Here is a 13,323-nt window from a genome sequence, read left to right on the forward strand (position 1 = left end):
ACCAAGGCAGATCTGCAATGACATACTGTGGGACTGAAACTTTCCTGTCTATCCAATGTCTCTCCACAGAATAGACAGACCTGAGCCAGAGTTGAAGGGGCCACTAATGAAATCTGGCAACCATCGTTATTTATGAAGATGCCAACATGTGGTCTAACACTGTGAGGCATGTCTGTACTGCTATAGTTGGTTCTGATATTAACTGGGATATGAATGCTTGCAATGACTGGAACCTGTCCTCTGGGAGGAATGTTATTTTCTGATCTGGAATGGATCAGGGCTCCTATTAACTCTGTTGTCCGCAATGGGTGACAAATTTTCACAGTTCACTAGGAGGCCTCGCCAGGTGAAGAGAGGCAGAGCATATTCTAAGGTTGCTGCTGTCCTCCACTGCAATCTGCCTCTCATCATCCAAGTAAGGGTAGATGTGAATGTCTTGTATTCTCAAGTGGGCCACTTCAACCACAAGGCATTTTGTGAAGACCTTTGGCGTTGTGGAGTTTCTGAATGGCTGTACTTTGTATTGGTATTGGCCCTACTGTGAATCTCAAGTACTTCCAGTGGGATAGGTCGGTGGAAGGCTTTAGGAAAGCACGTCTTGCAAGTTGAGAGCCACAAACCAGTCTTTAGCCAGAGGAGACAAAATGATGGAAGCTAGCTTTACCATCCTGAACCTGAAGCAGTATATATATTTGTTCAGTCTCCTCAGGTGAAAGATAAGATGAAGACCTCCTTTCTTCTCCAGAAAAAAGAAGTACCAGAAGTGGAAGCCTCTTCCCTTGGACTCCCATGGAATGTCTTCTATGGCTCCTAGACAGAGCAAGGCCGCTACTTTGTGATTGGCTCTCATGACACATAAATGAATGGAATAGCCATGGGCAACCATGTCTAATAATAACCATGTCTAATTTGTCCAAGGCTGCTCCCAAAATTAGCTCCTGATCTGTTTGAAGTAACTCCCAATACCCCCATCAAATCAAGTGTCTGGATGACTTGTTGAGGTGAGTGACACACAAGGTTCATGATGGGCACCTCTTTGAGTACTGCAATCATTTCTGCAATGTGTACACTGGCTGTTTGCCCCAACAGTACAGGTGAGCTCACTGTTTCTGTAGGATTTTTTGGAAGTGGATGTCTCCCCAGGTCTGAGATGACACTCATCGATTGCTCGAGTAAGTGTAGTTTCAGCTGTGTCCCCTCAGCTTGTACTCAACAAGAAGAATTTACATACGGAACACGGGGCGACGTGGCTCAGACAGAAAGGCATTGTCTATACCAATCAAGGAAGCAAGTCCATTGCATTTCAGACAGCTTTTAAATCCTGAAGGTTTAGAGTCTGCCATAGGAGTTGGCTTGAGGTGCCTCACCATACTGTAGAGAAGTGTATTGGAGTTTCCCCCAGAAACATATAAAATAAAGGAGGGTGACGGGTTTTCCTTCATGAAAATTCTCTAGAAGATGAGTTTGATGCTTGGAGAACAAATAGTGGGATGGACACTCACCAGGTTCCATCTGATTGCCATGGGTGGTAAGACAGAACCTGAGGGAGGATGACAGCCTAATACCAGCGCACAAGGTGGTACATGGCACATGTGTGGCCCCAAATGACACTGCTACTCAAATTAAATCAAATGTCAGGCACATATGCACCAACCCTAGGATTGACACTGACACTTAACTGAAGAACTTCTGTTGCCAAGTTCATCTACATTAACCCTTATTATATCACTACTTGACTTACCCATTGAGTTACTGTCAATATGAAAACTTATCCTTCCCTTTATGACTGAAGTTACAATGTTTATTCATCTGATAAAGCAATCGCAGGATTGGTCCCTACATCACAAATCATAGCTAGAAATGACAGAGGAAAGAAAATATGGGAAGGATGAGGGTTATAAGAGTAAAAGCTTAAAGACTTCCTTTATTAGATGTACATTTTATTACATGTTCCCCCATTTGAACCCCTGGCATTAAATATTTACCTTTCTAGCAATATATATTGTTAAATTCACAATAAGGTGAATTTATTAAGTGATTCTAATCAAGGTGTATTTCAGTAAGTATAGGACAGAAGAGCATAGTTATAAAATCACTAGTAGTAGTGAATGTTGAGACCTGCTTACACAAAACTGATAATTATTGTAAGAAAGTTATTTATCATTTGTTGAGATAAGCTATTTGAAAGAGGACTATTTTTGTGTATTGTAGAACTCTTAGTATACTGGCAGTTCTAAACAAATACAACAATCTGAATCAAAAAGAATTGCAAGGTGACAAACTAGTTGGAAGAGAAAAAAATAAATCAGAATTTGAAAGAATGAGAAATCAATTTGAAGAAATTTTAGAAGTAACAAATGGCAGAAATACAACTAACATGCTTTTAGTTAACTATACATCACTCTGCAAGGCGACAAACAGAACTGTTGTCTGTTTTCACGGTGCTTGAGCTAAACTTCATTTAAATTAACTCCTGAATTAAGTTTTGATTTATACTTACAATAAGTGGTAAAAAACATTGTCATTTCACTTACATTAGTGTAGAATTACTACTAAACTAGAGCATGCCTATTCTTGCTCAGAACCTCTCCTTACAAGATACTCTTTCAATCCACAGAAACGTGTACATCTTAGCAGGGAAAAAAAATTCACACTCTTTCCCCTCCCTGCACTCAAATGTGGCACTTGAAGCTGGGTTACTTTAAAGTGGGAACTTCACAGAGGTCAAGTGTTGGATCTCAAGTGATAGGAAAGGGTGTTCTTTCTTTCAGCTTTCCTGCTGACTAATCCTGAGAAAAGCATTGTTTTGCATTCTAGTAAGATCCACTTGCTTCCCTATCTTCCCATTGGGAAATAAAATGTTGCAGAGACAGCAGCTGCTCATGGCTGAATGAAGGGCTGCTTTAATATGTCAGGTAAGCTAGACAACAAGCATTCATTCTGACTGAAGAAGCTTAGAGCTGATCAGACAGCTCACAAACAGAAGTGTATGGGCCAAATCTATTCAGGAAACAGTTAAAATCCTTCTAACAGAAAACTTTACATATATTTATTAAAATTTGAATTACAGCATGTCCACTTATATTAATTAGTTTTACCTGCCTCTCTCTCTCAGCAGGCCAGAAGCCCACATCAAAATATGATTAGCAAGAAACAGCTCAAGCAGCAGCAAAGTACTTATATTGATATCTAAACACCTCAAAATCTGAACATTATACATAATTAGATGGATCTCTGATTCTCTTTATCCATGCCCTTGCCACTTCTCTTATGATATTGCAAGAAAGTCAGAGTGAAGATGCAGATTTTACATTTTGTTCTGAAGGAGCTAAGGCTTGTAGTCATTCTACTTAACCTCTTTTGTCAGCAAGTTCCACAGCTACTGGAAAAGCTCCTTTTCCCATGTACTGGGACAAAACTTTGTGTTTCAGAAAGTAGATACAGTAGCCAAAGAGACAGGAATTTTAGGCTTGATTCTGACCAATAGGGAAAACTCAGTAGCAAATCTGAAGGTGGAAGGCAATTTGGGTGAAAGTGAACATGGAATGAGAGACATCATAATTCTAAGGAAAGGAAGGAGTGAGAGCAGCAGAATAAGGACAATGGACTTCAAAAAAGAGTAGACTTTAACAAACTCAGAGAACTAGTAGGTAAGTTCCCATAGGAAGAAACCCTAAGGGGAAAAGGAGTTAAGGAGAGGAGGCAGTTTCTCAGGGAGGCAATATTAAAAGGCACAAATGCAAACAATCCTTATACAAAGAAAATACAGGAAGAATAGTAAGGTTCAGTATGGCTCCATCAGGAGCACTTTAATGACCTGAAAATCAAAAAAGAATCCTACAAAAAGTGGTAACATGGACAAATTGCTATGGAGGAGTACAAAAAAACAGCACAAGTATGTAGGGACAAAATTAGAAACACTAAGACACAAAATGAGTTACACCTGGCAAAAGGACATAAAAGGCCATAAGAAAAGTTTCCTCAAATACATTAGGAGCAATAGAGACGAAGGCAAGTGTAGGATCTCTACTTAGTGGGGAAGGAGAGCTAAAACTGATGACATCAAGAAGGCTGATGTATTTAAGGCCTATTTTATTTCAGTATTCACTGAAAAGGCTAATGATGACTAGATACTCAATAAAATTAATATTAACAACAAGGAGGAAGGAACGCAAGCCAAAATATGTAAATAACTGGTTAAAGAACATTAGATATATTCAAGTAGGCAGGGTCTGATTCAGTTTATCCGAGGGTACTGGAGGAACTAGCTCAATCAACCTCAGAACCATTAACAATTATCTTCAAGATCTTATGAAGGATGGGTGACAGAGGACTGGAGGAGAGCCAATCTAATATCTACCTTTTAAACTTCAATACCTAGAAAGAACTGGAATAAAAAAATTATAAGCACCTAGAGAATAATACAGTTACTAGGAATAGCTAGCTTGGATTTGTTAAGAACAAATAATGTCAAACCAGCCTAATTTCCTTCTTTGACAGGGTGATTGGCCTAGTGAATAAGGGGAAGCAGTGGACGTGATGTATCTTGATTTTAGTAAAGCTTTTGACAAAGTCCCACATGACATTCTCATAAGCAAACTAGGAAAATATCACAGTGATGAAATTACTATAAGGTGTGTGCATAACTGGCTGAAAGACCATATATCAAGGATTCACTGGCAAACTGGGAGGGTGCATTTACTGGGGTCCTGCAGGGATCTGTCCTGGGTCCAGTACTATTCAACATTTTCATTAATGACTTGGATGCTGGAGTGAAGAGCTTGCATATGAAATCTGCAGATGTCACCACCTCAGAGAGGTTGCAAGCACTTTGAAGGCCACAATTAGAATTCAAAACAACTTTGACAAATTGGAGAATTGATCTGAATTCAATAAGAAAAATTCTATGAAAACAAATGTAAAGTGCTTCACTTACGAATACAAAATGGGGAATGGGTAAGTGGTAATGCTGTTGAAGAGGATCTGGGAGTTATAGTGGATCAAAAATTAAATACGAGCCAATGAGGGTGATGCAGTTGCAAAAAAGGCTAATATTTTGGGGTGTATTAACAGGAGTATGTAAGTAATGGGAAGTAACTCTCTGCTCTACTTGACATTGGCGAGGCCTCTGCCAGAGAATTGTGTCCAATTATGGGTGCCAAACTTTAAAAACAGATGTGAACAAACTGAAGAGAGTTCAGAAGAGAGCAACAAAAATGACAACAGGTTAAGCAACTGATCTATGAGGAAAAGTTAAAAAAAATGGGCGTGTTTAGTTCTGAGGAAAAGAAAACGAAGAAGGGACCTGATAATTTTCAAATATGTTAAGGGCTGCTATAATGAGAACTGTAATAATCTGTTTTCCATGTCCAGTGAAGATAGGACAGACAAGATGTAATAGGCTTAATCTGCAGCAAAGGAGATTTAGGTTACGTATTGGGAAAAACCTCCTAATTGTAATGGTAATTATAGTTCAAAAAGAGGTTGTGGAATCTCCATCATTGGAGGATTTTAAGAACAGATTGGACAAAAATCTGTCAGAGATGGTCTAGGTTTACTTGGTCCTGCCTCAGTGCAAGAGGCTGGATTTAATGACTACTCAAGGTCCCTTCCAGTTCTACATTTCAATGATTCACTCAAGTGATTGCAAGTACCATTGTTCCAGAATAATATAGCTGTTATGGGAGGTCACCTTCAAATAAAGTGAAGAGAAACTGTAGGTATCTTGGGCCAAATCCATTAAAGGCTTTGGAGATCATGGCCAAAGCTTTAACTTCCATTCACATTCAAATATCACCCACAATACTTCATCAGGAAGCCAACCTGACAGTTCCTCAAACCAACACGCACTGGGTTTTAATAAAGGCTTCGTGTTCAGAAAGCAATACACTGTCTAAAATAGTTCAGCAGGGTGTGATTCAGCATCCATTATGGAAAAGTAGAATCTCTTAGCTTCTGTCAAAGCAGAGACTTATAAGACTTGCTTGTGCTAAGGTCTGTATCTGCAAATTCTTTTTTGTCACTGGTATTTCAAATCTTCTTTCAGACTTTTCATGTTCCAGTTCACCTAAAAACTGCAGAATCTGCAAAGACAACAGGCAGACAAGGATGTCTTGGTGTCAGATGATTGATTGCATCAGTCAGTGAGGGGTCAATGTCTCACAAGGTCTCCTTCTGCTTGGCCTCATGGTTAAGTATAGTTTTAAGGATATTTTAGTAAATCATGCAGAGGCCACAGCTTCAAAATCAGGTGTCTTTGCCAAACCAGTTGAGATTGAGTGCATTCTCTGCTTGCTAGATCAAGGAATGGTGTTAGAATCCAGTTCCAAAGCAATCTACAGTTCTGCTTTCAGAGCTGGATGCTAGAAGTCACAGTGGCAAGTTAAGTGAGATGTGTGTGTGGAAAAGAGTGGTAAATAAGGTTAAAACCAGAACCCACTTCCATGCTCTTGAAAACTTCTAAAGACATATTATCAAGCCATCATTAAAGTGCCAGTTCCTGTACTTTATCTGTTTTACCTTTCATCTTACTGCTCCTTAATAGAAACCGTCTCCCACAGACCCAGCTTTCTTATTGTGGGTATTACATTCAATGACACCATTGTGCAGTATTTGAGACACCACAATGCATAACCATAGACTACAAAACAAAGTGATGCATTCTTTTGTACAAAAGAAGGTTTAACAATTAGTGAGAGGGGACCTGGGAGCAAACTTTATATTTAGGTTGCCTAGCCTTTCCATTATAAAGGGTTATTATGACCTTTATTAATAGTTTCAAATGCCTTCACTTTTTACAGCAGGTCTTTGCAATTAAACAAGGAGGTTGGTTATTTTACCATCAAGACAGAGCATAAGTATGTGTATCTCATTATGCTAAAAACCCTTGTGGGGGTGATCTGATGAGCAACCAGGTTATCCTGTTAGTGTGCAGTATAGCGATAATGCCTGCCACCATTACTAATTTAGAGAAACTATATGCCATTAGTTCTATGCTCCTCTACTAAAGGGGCTCCCATTGGCAGTAGCATGCAGAGCAGGGTAAGCATCTAGCTTCTAAGGCAAGGAAAGGATTCTTCAGAAAGGGACTCAAAGCACATAGCTGCCAAATTCTGTGCAGCTCCATGCATGACATTTCAACAGTACTAAAGAAATATGCACTGATTTCCCCTTCAGGGACCACCTGAATAACAAGAGGCACGAAAAAGTCAGGAACTTATTTCTCTGGCCCCTCATTGGGGAAACAAGGAACAGTTAGAACGAGAGTATTGGACTAAGGCAACGGACTGGGGATGTTGAGCGTGTGTAGTAGCCTCCCTGTTGCGGGGTAGGTACACCCTGTCACGGGTGCCGGGTCACATATGGTGAGAAGAAGGAACAATTTCTTAGGCCTGGTCCACACTCACATCTCTGAGCACTATAGCTACCCTCATCTAATCTCTAGTGTAAACGCAGCTATGTTGATGGAAGAATGCTTCCATTAACCTAGTTACCATCCCTGGGCAGGTGGAGGTCCTACAGCAAAGAAAAAATCCCTTCCATCACTGCAGGAAAGTTATCTACAGCACCGATAGTGTGGCCACAGCCTTAGAAAGGAAAAAAAAAAAAAAAGCAGCATGCTTCCTTCTTTGCATCTAATCAGCTCTGCTGGCCAGTGAGGGCTAGAAGGGCCCGCTTCCTCAGTTTCCAGAAAAAAGTGATAGAGGAAAGCTCACGAGGATATAGCCTATAACCATGCCTGGTAGCTGCTTTGGGTGCAGAAGGAAAGAGTTCTTGCAAAGCCTTCCTATCTCAGGGGCCAATCACAATTTGGCTCATCTTTCATTGATCATCTGGGATACGAATAATAGATTTTAAGAATTTTCTTGGTTTACCTTTAATAAGCCAAAGTCTGTAAATCATTTTAATAGAAGCACTGTGATAAGCGCTATTAGAATAATAAAAAGGTATTTTTCTCAGTTCATCTACTCATATATAGATGTTAGTAGTAGATTTTCATAAAAGGAAGTCTCAAGGATCCACAGAATTTAATGCTGTCTGATTTTGGTACGGGAATAAAAAACTATTATATCAAGTCAGTATATGAATAAATTCCATACAAAAACATTTAAAGTACATTAGATTTTTGGTCAAGATGAAAGACTGAAAAAAATTCAAGCAATCTATTCTAATTGGGTTCCCATGGTAACTGTACAATTGGGTTTTTCAATATAACATCCCAAAGGCCCAATGCACACTTGTAAAATATACTTCAAACAGCCTGAATTGTTTTTACATTACAGCACTCCCAGGAAGATCAATTACTACACATCCCCACCCTAACTATTAGTGGCAGGAGATGTTAACACTATTGGCCATATTAACATAAAAGTCATGTAAGAAACCACCACATATCACAATAATTATATAAAACTAATCACACTTCAGATTCATCAAACATGTTCTAAGTAATAAACCAATACTAGCCTTGTCACAGGATCATCTTTACCAAATGTAAGAAATCAACCCCAAATATATGCCAAACCATTTTGCTTCCTATATTGATTTCAAGGATAAACAGAATCAATCATTAATAATTACATTATAAGATGACCTGCAGGGTTAATCATATTCTTAGAGACTCTTATTCTGGAATTATCAACAAGCATAGCTGCACTAAAAGAAGGTAGCTGAAAAGAATTCAAATCCACATTTTAAATATTAATAGCACAACATAAAACAAAGTGCATTCACTAACATGGGACTCAGTTTTATTTGCACTAATTATAGCAGCAATCTCTTGCTATTCTATTTAAGACTGAGTGTTTCTATTATGAAGTCTTATTTTCAGAGGTTGATAACTTAGCCCTGTTGGTTCCAGGATGAAATTTTATGCAACTGTTCTACTCAAGAACATATTTCAGTTACAGCATCACAGTGTAAATAGACATCACTAGTTTAAGTTTCACCAAGTAGTCTAAGCTTTCATTTTGGAGGTACTGTGCTCCCATCTCTGCCACCTTCAACTAGAGTTGTGGATGCTCAGCCCTTCTGAAAAGATCAGGCCTGAAGTGGTAACACTTTTCTTTAATGAGGAAGATCCACACATTCTTGGAAAGTGTTTTTGGAAGAAGATATAAGCTTCTTAACTCTGAGTGCAAGCCCATCTGCTCCTACTGAAGAGCCCGCCAGTCACCTAGTCTTCCAGAGCTAAAACGGAAATGTAGACACTTCCACTCCAGACACAGGACTCAACATCAACCTCTTTTTTTTCTGCAATTTTAACATGTAATCAAACTGATCCACAGTATTTTTTCCATGTTCTTGAATCAACATAACCAGAATTCCTCAAGTATCAGAGTCTGTGGACCTGTCTGAAAGAAAATTCACAATTGTCTACGCACATTGGACAAAGATGATCAGAGTACTGTAACAGCTCTTCTGAAGCCAGCGTGATCCAAGTTAAGAATTCTCAAGTTATCTCAATATGAAGGCACTTCGTAATAGAAAGTTTCGTGGAAACTATCATGAGTGGAATGGAGAAGAGATCCAAAGACCATATCCCCAGCTCACTGATGGCAAATTAACAAATGTATACAATTTGTGTAGCTCATTTACAGTATTAGATGCTGTACATTCGGCCATGTAACTTCAGTCAAGTTTAAAAAGAAATTAAAAGTAAATAAAGTTGCTTAATAATAAATTGAGTGTACTTGAGAATTAAAAAAATAAAAACATTTTTATCTATATCAGGCAAATCCAAATTGCTTTATTCACATAAGTAATCCCACTCCCTTGAGTAAAGCAAGCAGGATTTAGCCTGTTGTGTGCAACCACATATGTCTAGAATCTGCATTCAAGCTGATGGCTACAGGATACACACACATCATCAAGTGTCCTCCTTATAAAAACGGCCAGTGTAGAGGAGCTCACTCAATAGCAAGGAAACAGTACATAACACTAGAGTCCTGCAGTGGGATTGGGGTCCTGCAGGACCCGCTGCTATAATAGCAGGAGCTAGTAAAATGTACTTTGTTGTGGGTTGAATTGGGTGGGCAAAATAAAAAAAAAAGACTACAATATTCAGCAGGAAAACACTAAATCTCTTGTCAGTTTATCATAAATAGAATTTCAGTGATATAAAGCAAGGTTTTTTTTTAAATAAAGGTTTTAATACTTAAATTTAAGCGAGGAATAGAAAGTTTTGAAGTCTATTACAACACGAGTTAAAGTATTCTTTTACATAATTTAAGCAAGACTTGTTTTATTCTTTTAGTGGTAAAAAATGGGTCTGAATTCCATTTATGTATACGACAGTAACCCTGTTTTGGTTTTAGTAGCATGGGGGAATCTCTCTCTTGCGGGATCTTAAGGTTTTTGTGGGTGGAAGCAGGATAAAAAATGCAAGAAACAAGGTAGGCCTGGGTACTGCAGCGTGGGATTAAAAAAAAAAAAATAGTCCTGTGCAGGGCTCTACATAATACCACTAACAACAACTGAAAAGGTACATTGCATTTCAATGTGCTAACTACTGAAAATAATTATTTCATTGCTTGCATTTTACTGATTGATCCAGGGCACACACAATTTAAATATAATTATAATAGCAATTGATTACTCAGCACCATCATTTACAAGGCAGCATTAATATATGTTATTTACTAACAAGAGCTGGCTGAAGAGAACAGAGTTTGCATAGACAGTGTGTAGTTAGCATGATTTAGAAGCCAGCAAAACAAATCTTAGTTATTAATTCTTTAGTGAAACTAGGCTGTATCTTGCTAATGCATGCTATTTTAATGAAAATTCTTTAATTGCTTTATGTGATCTGACCTTACTGCACTAAAAACTGGCTTTTGAATACTGCAATTTAGCTTCCAGTATTTCAGCTGGAAAGTGACAAAAATCAAAACCGTTAAACCAATGAGCTGCCTTAACCAAAAATTCAGCTGAATTCAGGTTATTTAAGTTCTGGAATAGGCTTCCAAGGTTAGTTGTGGAATCGCCATCATTAGAGGCTCTTAAGAACTAAATGGACAAATATCTGACAGGGAGGGTCTAGGTTTACTTGGTCCTGCCTCAGTACAGGACCCTTCTTAATGTCCCTTCCAGCTCTATGTTTTTATGATTAAACTATACATTTAAATAGAAAGTAGGAGTAAAAGCTAGAACATAACATGACCCCAATCCTGCAGTCAGATACACGTAGCTAGACTCCTATATCAATACAAAATTCTAATAACATCACAATCTCCACATAGGCTTAGAGGTCAGTGCATGCCAAGGCAATTGCTTAGTGTATGCATGTATGTACAATATAACCACGTCAATGCTATATGTTCTTGGAACCTCAATTTCACATTCGCTGACTTTGTGATACCAACCATACAACTTGAATATTGTATTAATTTAAGAATTTTGTTGTGCATTTAAGCTGGGACTTTCAAGGGACCCAAGAGAGATAAGCACCAAGATAAGAGAAAAGAGAAAAATCAATGGGATTTGGGTGCCTAAATCCCTGAAACTCTATAAAACTTAAGTTTCCTTGAGAGCTTTTGTTTGTTTTTGTTTTCTTTTTAAGAGGAAAAAATAGAACTGGGTCTAATATACATTTCTGGCTTCCAGGTTACGTGGACTTAGCTTTACAAATAGGACTTGCCTTCAAAAATAGGACTTGTTGGTTCAAAGACTCTGCAAGTCTGTACTTTGTTATACAGAATGTGTGTGCACACTTAAACCTAAAAAAGTGTTCTTTAATCTCTAACGTACAGCATTCCATGTTCAACACTGAGCATATTTGTTTCAAACAGCCATATCTTTGTTAAATTAAAACCAATTTTTTTTTATCGAGTCAGACTTTAAGGCCAGAAAGGACCATCATGATCATCTAGTCTGACCTCCTACATATTGCAGGCCACAGACCTTTGCCCACCCACTCTTGCAATAGACCCCTAACCTCTAGCTGAGTTACTGAAGTCATCAAATCGTGACTGAAACACTTCCAGTTACAGAGAATCCACCATTTACACTACAAGTGACCCATACTCCATCCTGCAGAGGAAGGCAAAAAAGCCCCAGGGTCTTTGCTAATCTGTTTTGGGGAAAAATTCCTTCCCAACTCCAAATATCAATTAGATTCTGAGCATGTGGGCAAGACTCACCAGCCAGACACCCAGGGAAGAATTCTCTGTAGTAACTCAGAGCCCTCCACATCTAGTGTAGCATCATCGGCTGATGGCGATATCTGCTGCTAACAGTGGCAGATCAGCTACATGCCATTGCAGGCAGTCTCATCATACCATCCCCTCCATAAACTTATCAAGATCAGTACTGAAACCAATTGGTTTTTTTGTCCCCTGTATTCTTCACTTCTCTGATGGTTAGAACCTTTACCCAATTTCAAGCCTAAACTTATTGATGGCCAGTTGATATCCATTTATTCTTGTGTTCACACTGGTGCTTAACGTAAATAACTCCTCTCCTGTGGTATTTATCCCTCTGATGTATTTATAAAGACCAATTATTTCTTCCCTCAGCCTTCTTTTGGTTAGGCTAAACAAGCCAAGATCTCTCAGACCAAGGAAAAAGCACTAGCCCTCAGTAAGCCACCCCCACCACGACACACATTTTCTCATCTTTTCCATAACTCATAAACATATGCAGGCATCATGCTTAAACTGTACAATGCTAAACAATTCCAGATTTAAGCAGAGAATAGGTATAGAAAATAACTATGGTGTCTAGCACAGCAGTCCCCAACCTTCATTGTCTGGCACCCGCTAGACGAAAAACCACGGAGGACTGTGGCAGCGAATGAGTATCCGCCAAAATTTCGCTGACAAACAGCAACGTCAATAGGCGTCGCCGCCAAAATGCCGCCAACAAGTAGCATCATCCAGAGGCGTCGCCGCCGAAATACCATTGAAAGTCAGTTGCATTTTGGTGGCAACGCCTCTGGATGACACAGCTTCTCGGCGGCATTTCAGCAGATGCTCATCCTCTGGCCAGTAGGCAGGCGCACTTAGACGCCCTGGGAGGTGCCATGGTGCCCACAGGCACTGCGTTGGGGACCCCTGGTCTAGGGTATTAAAGCACAAATATTTGGCATATGCTCCTGTTAGCCACCAAAATACACCACTATCAGTTCTTATGCTGAGTGCTGGTATGAGATAGATAATAAGCAGTGAAAGTTGACCTGAAAAGGATTATGGATTAGTACCAAAATGATGGTGCATTTTGGTTTTTTAAAAACTCCTTCCCCCATCCTCCACCCCCCAATTACTTACCATCCATGATTACTCAAAGCCTTAAAAACAGGGCTTTGGAGCAATGCCCAGAGCTGGA

At 39.1% G+C, this 13,323-nt stretch overlaps 1 protein-coding gene across 3 annotated transcripts in view; it reads right to left on the minus strand.

Annotated features, from left to right (window-relative positions):
* The window catches only part of MGMT (O-6-methylguanine-DNA methyltransferase), a 321,839-nt gene that overhangs the window by 301,273 nt on the left and 7,243 nt on the right, over positions 1-13,323 (minus strand). The window contains exon 1 of one of the 3 annotated variants that reach the window (XM_032786952.2): positions 9,000-9,353. The exons of 1 other annotated variant lie outside the window; for it this stretch is intronic. Coding sequence is in view for 1 of the 2 variants with exons in the window: in XM_032786931.2 (XP_032642822.1) it covers positions 8,949-8,990 (42 nt within the window). In the remaining variant the exon portion in view is untranslated. Of the gene's footprint in view, positions 1-8,948; positions 9,354-13,323 lie in introns of those variants that run through there. One more of the 3 variants, XM_032786931.2, reaches the window with a different exon arrangement.

The sequence above is a fragment of the Chelonoidis abingdonii genome, chromosome 15 (genome assembly GCF_003597395.2).
Source record: "Chelonoidis abingdonii isolate Lonesome George chromosome 15, CheloAbing_2.0, whole genome shotgun sequence".
Taxonomy (NCBI): domain Eukaryota; kingdom Metazoa; phylum Chordata; order Testudines; family Testudinidae; genus Chelonoidis; species Chelonoidis abingdonii.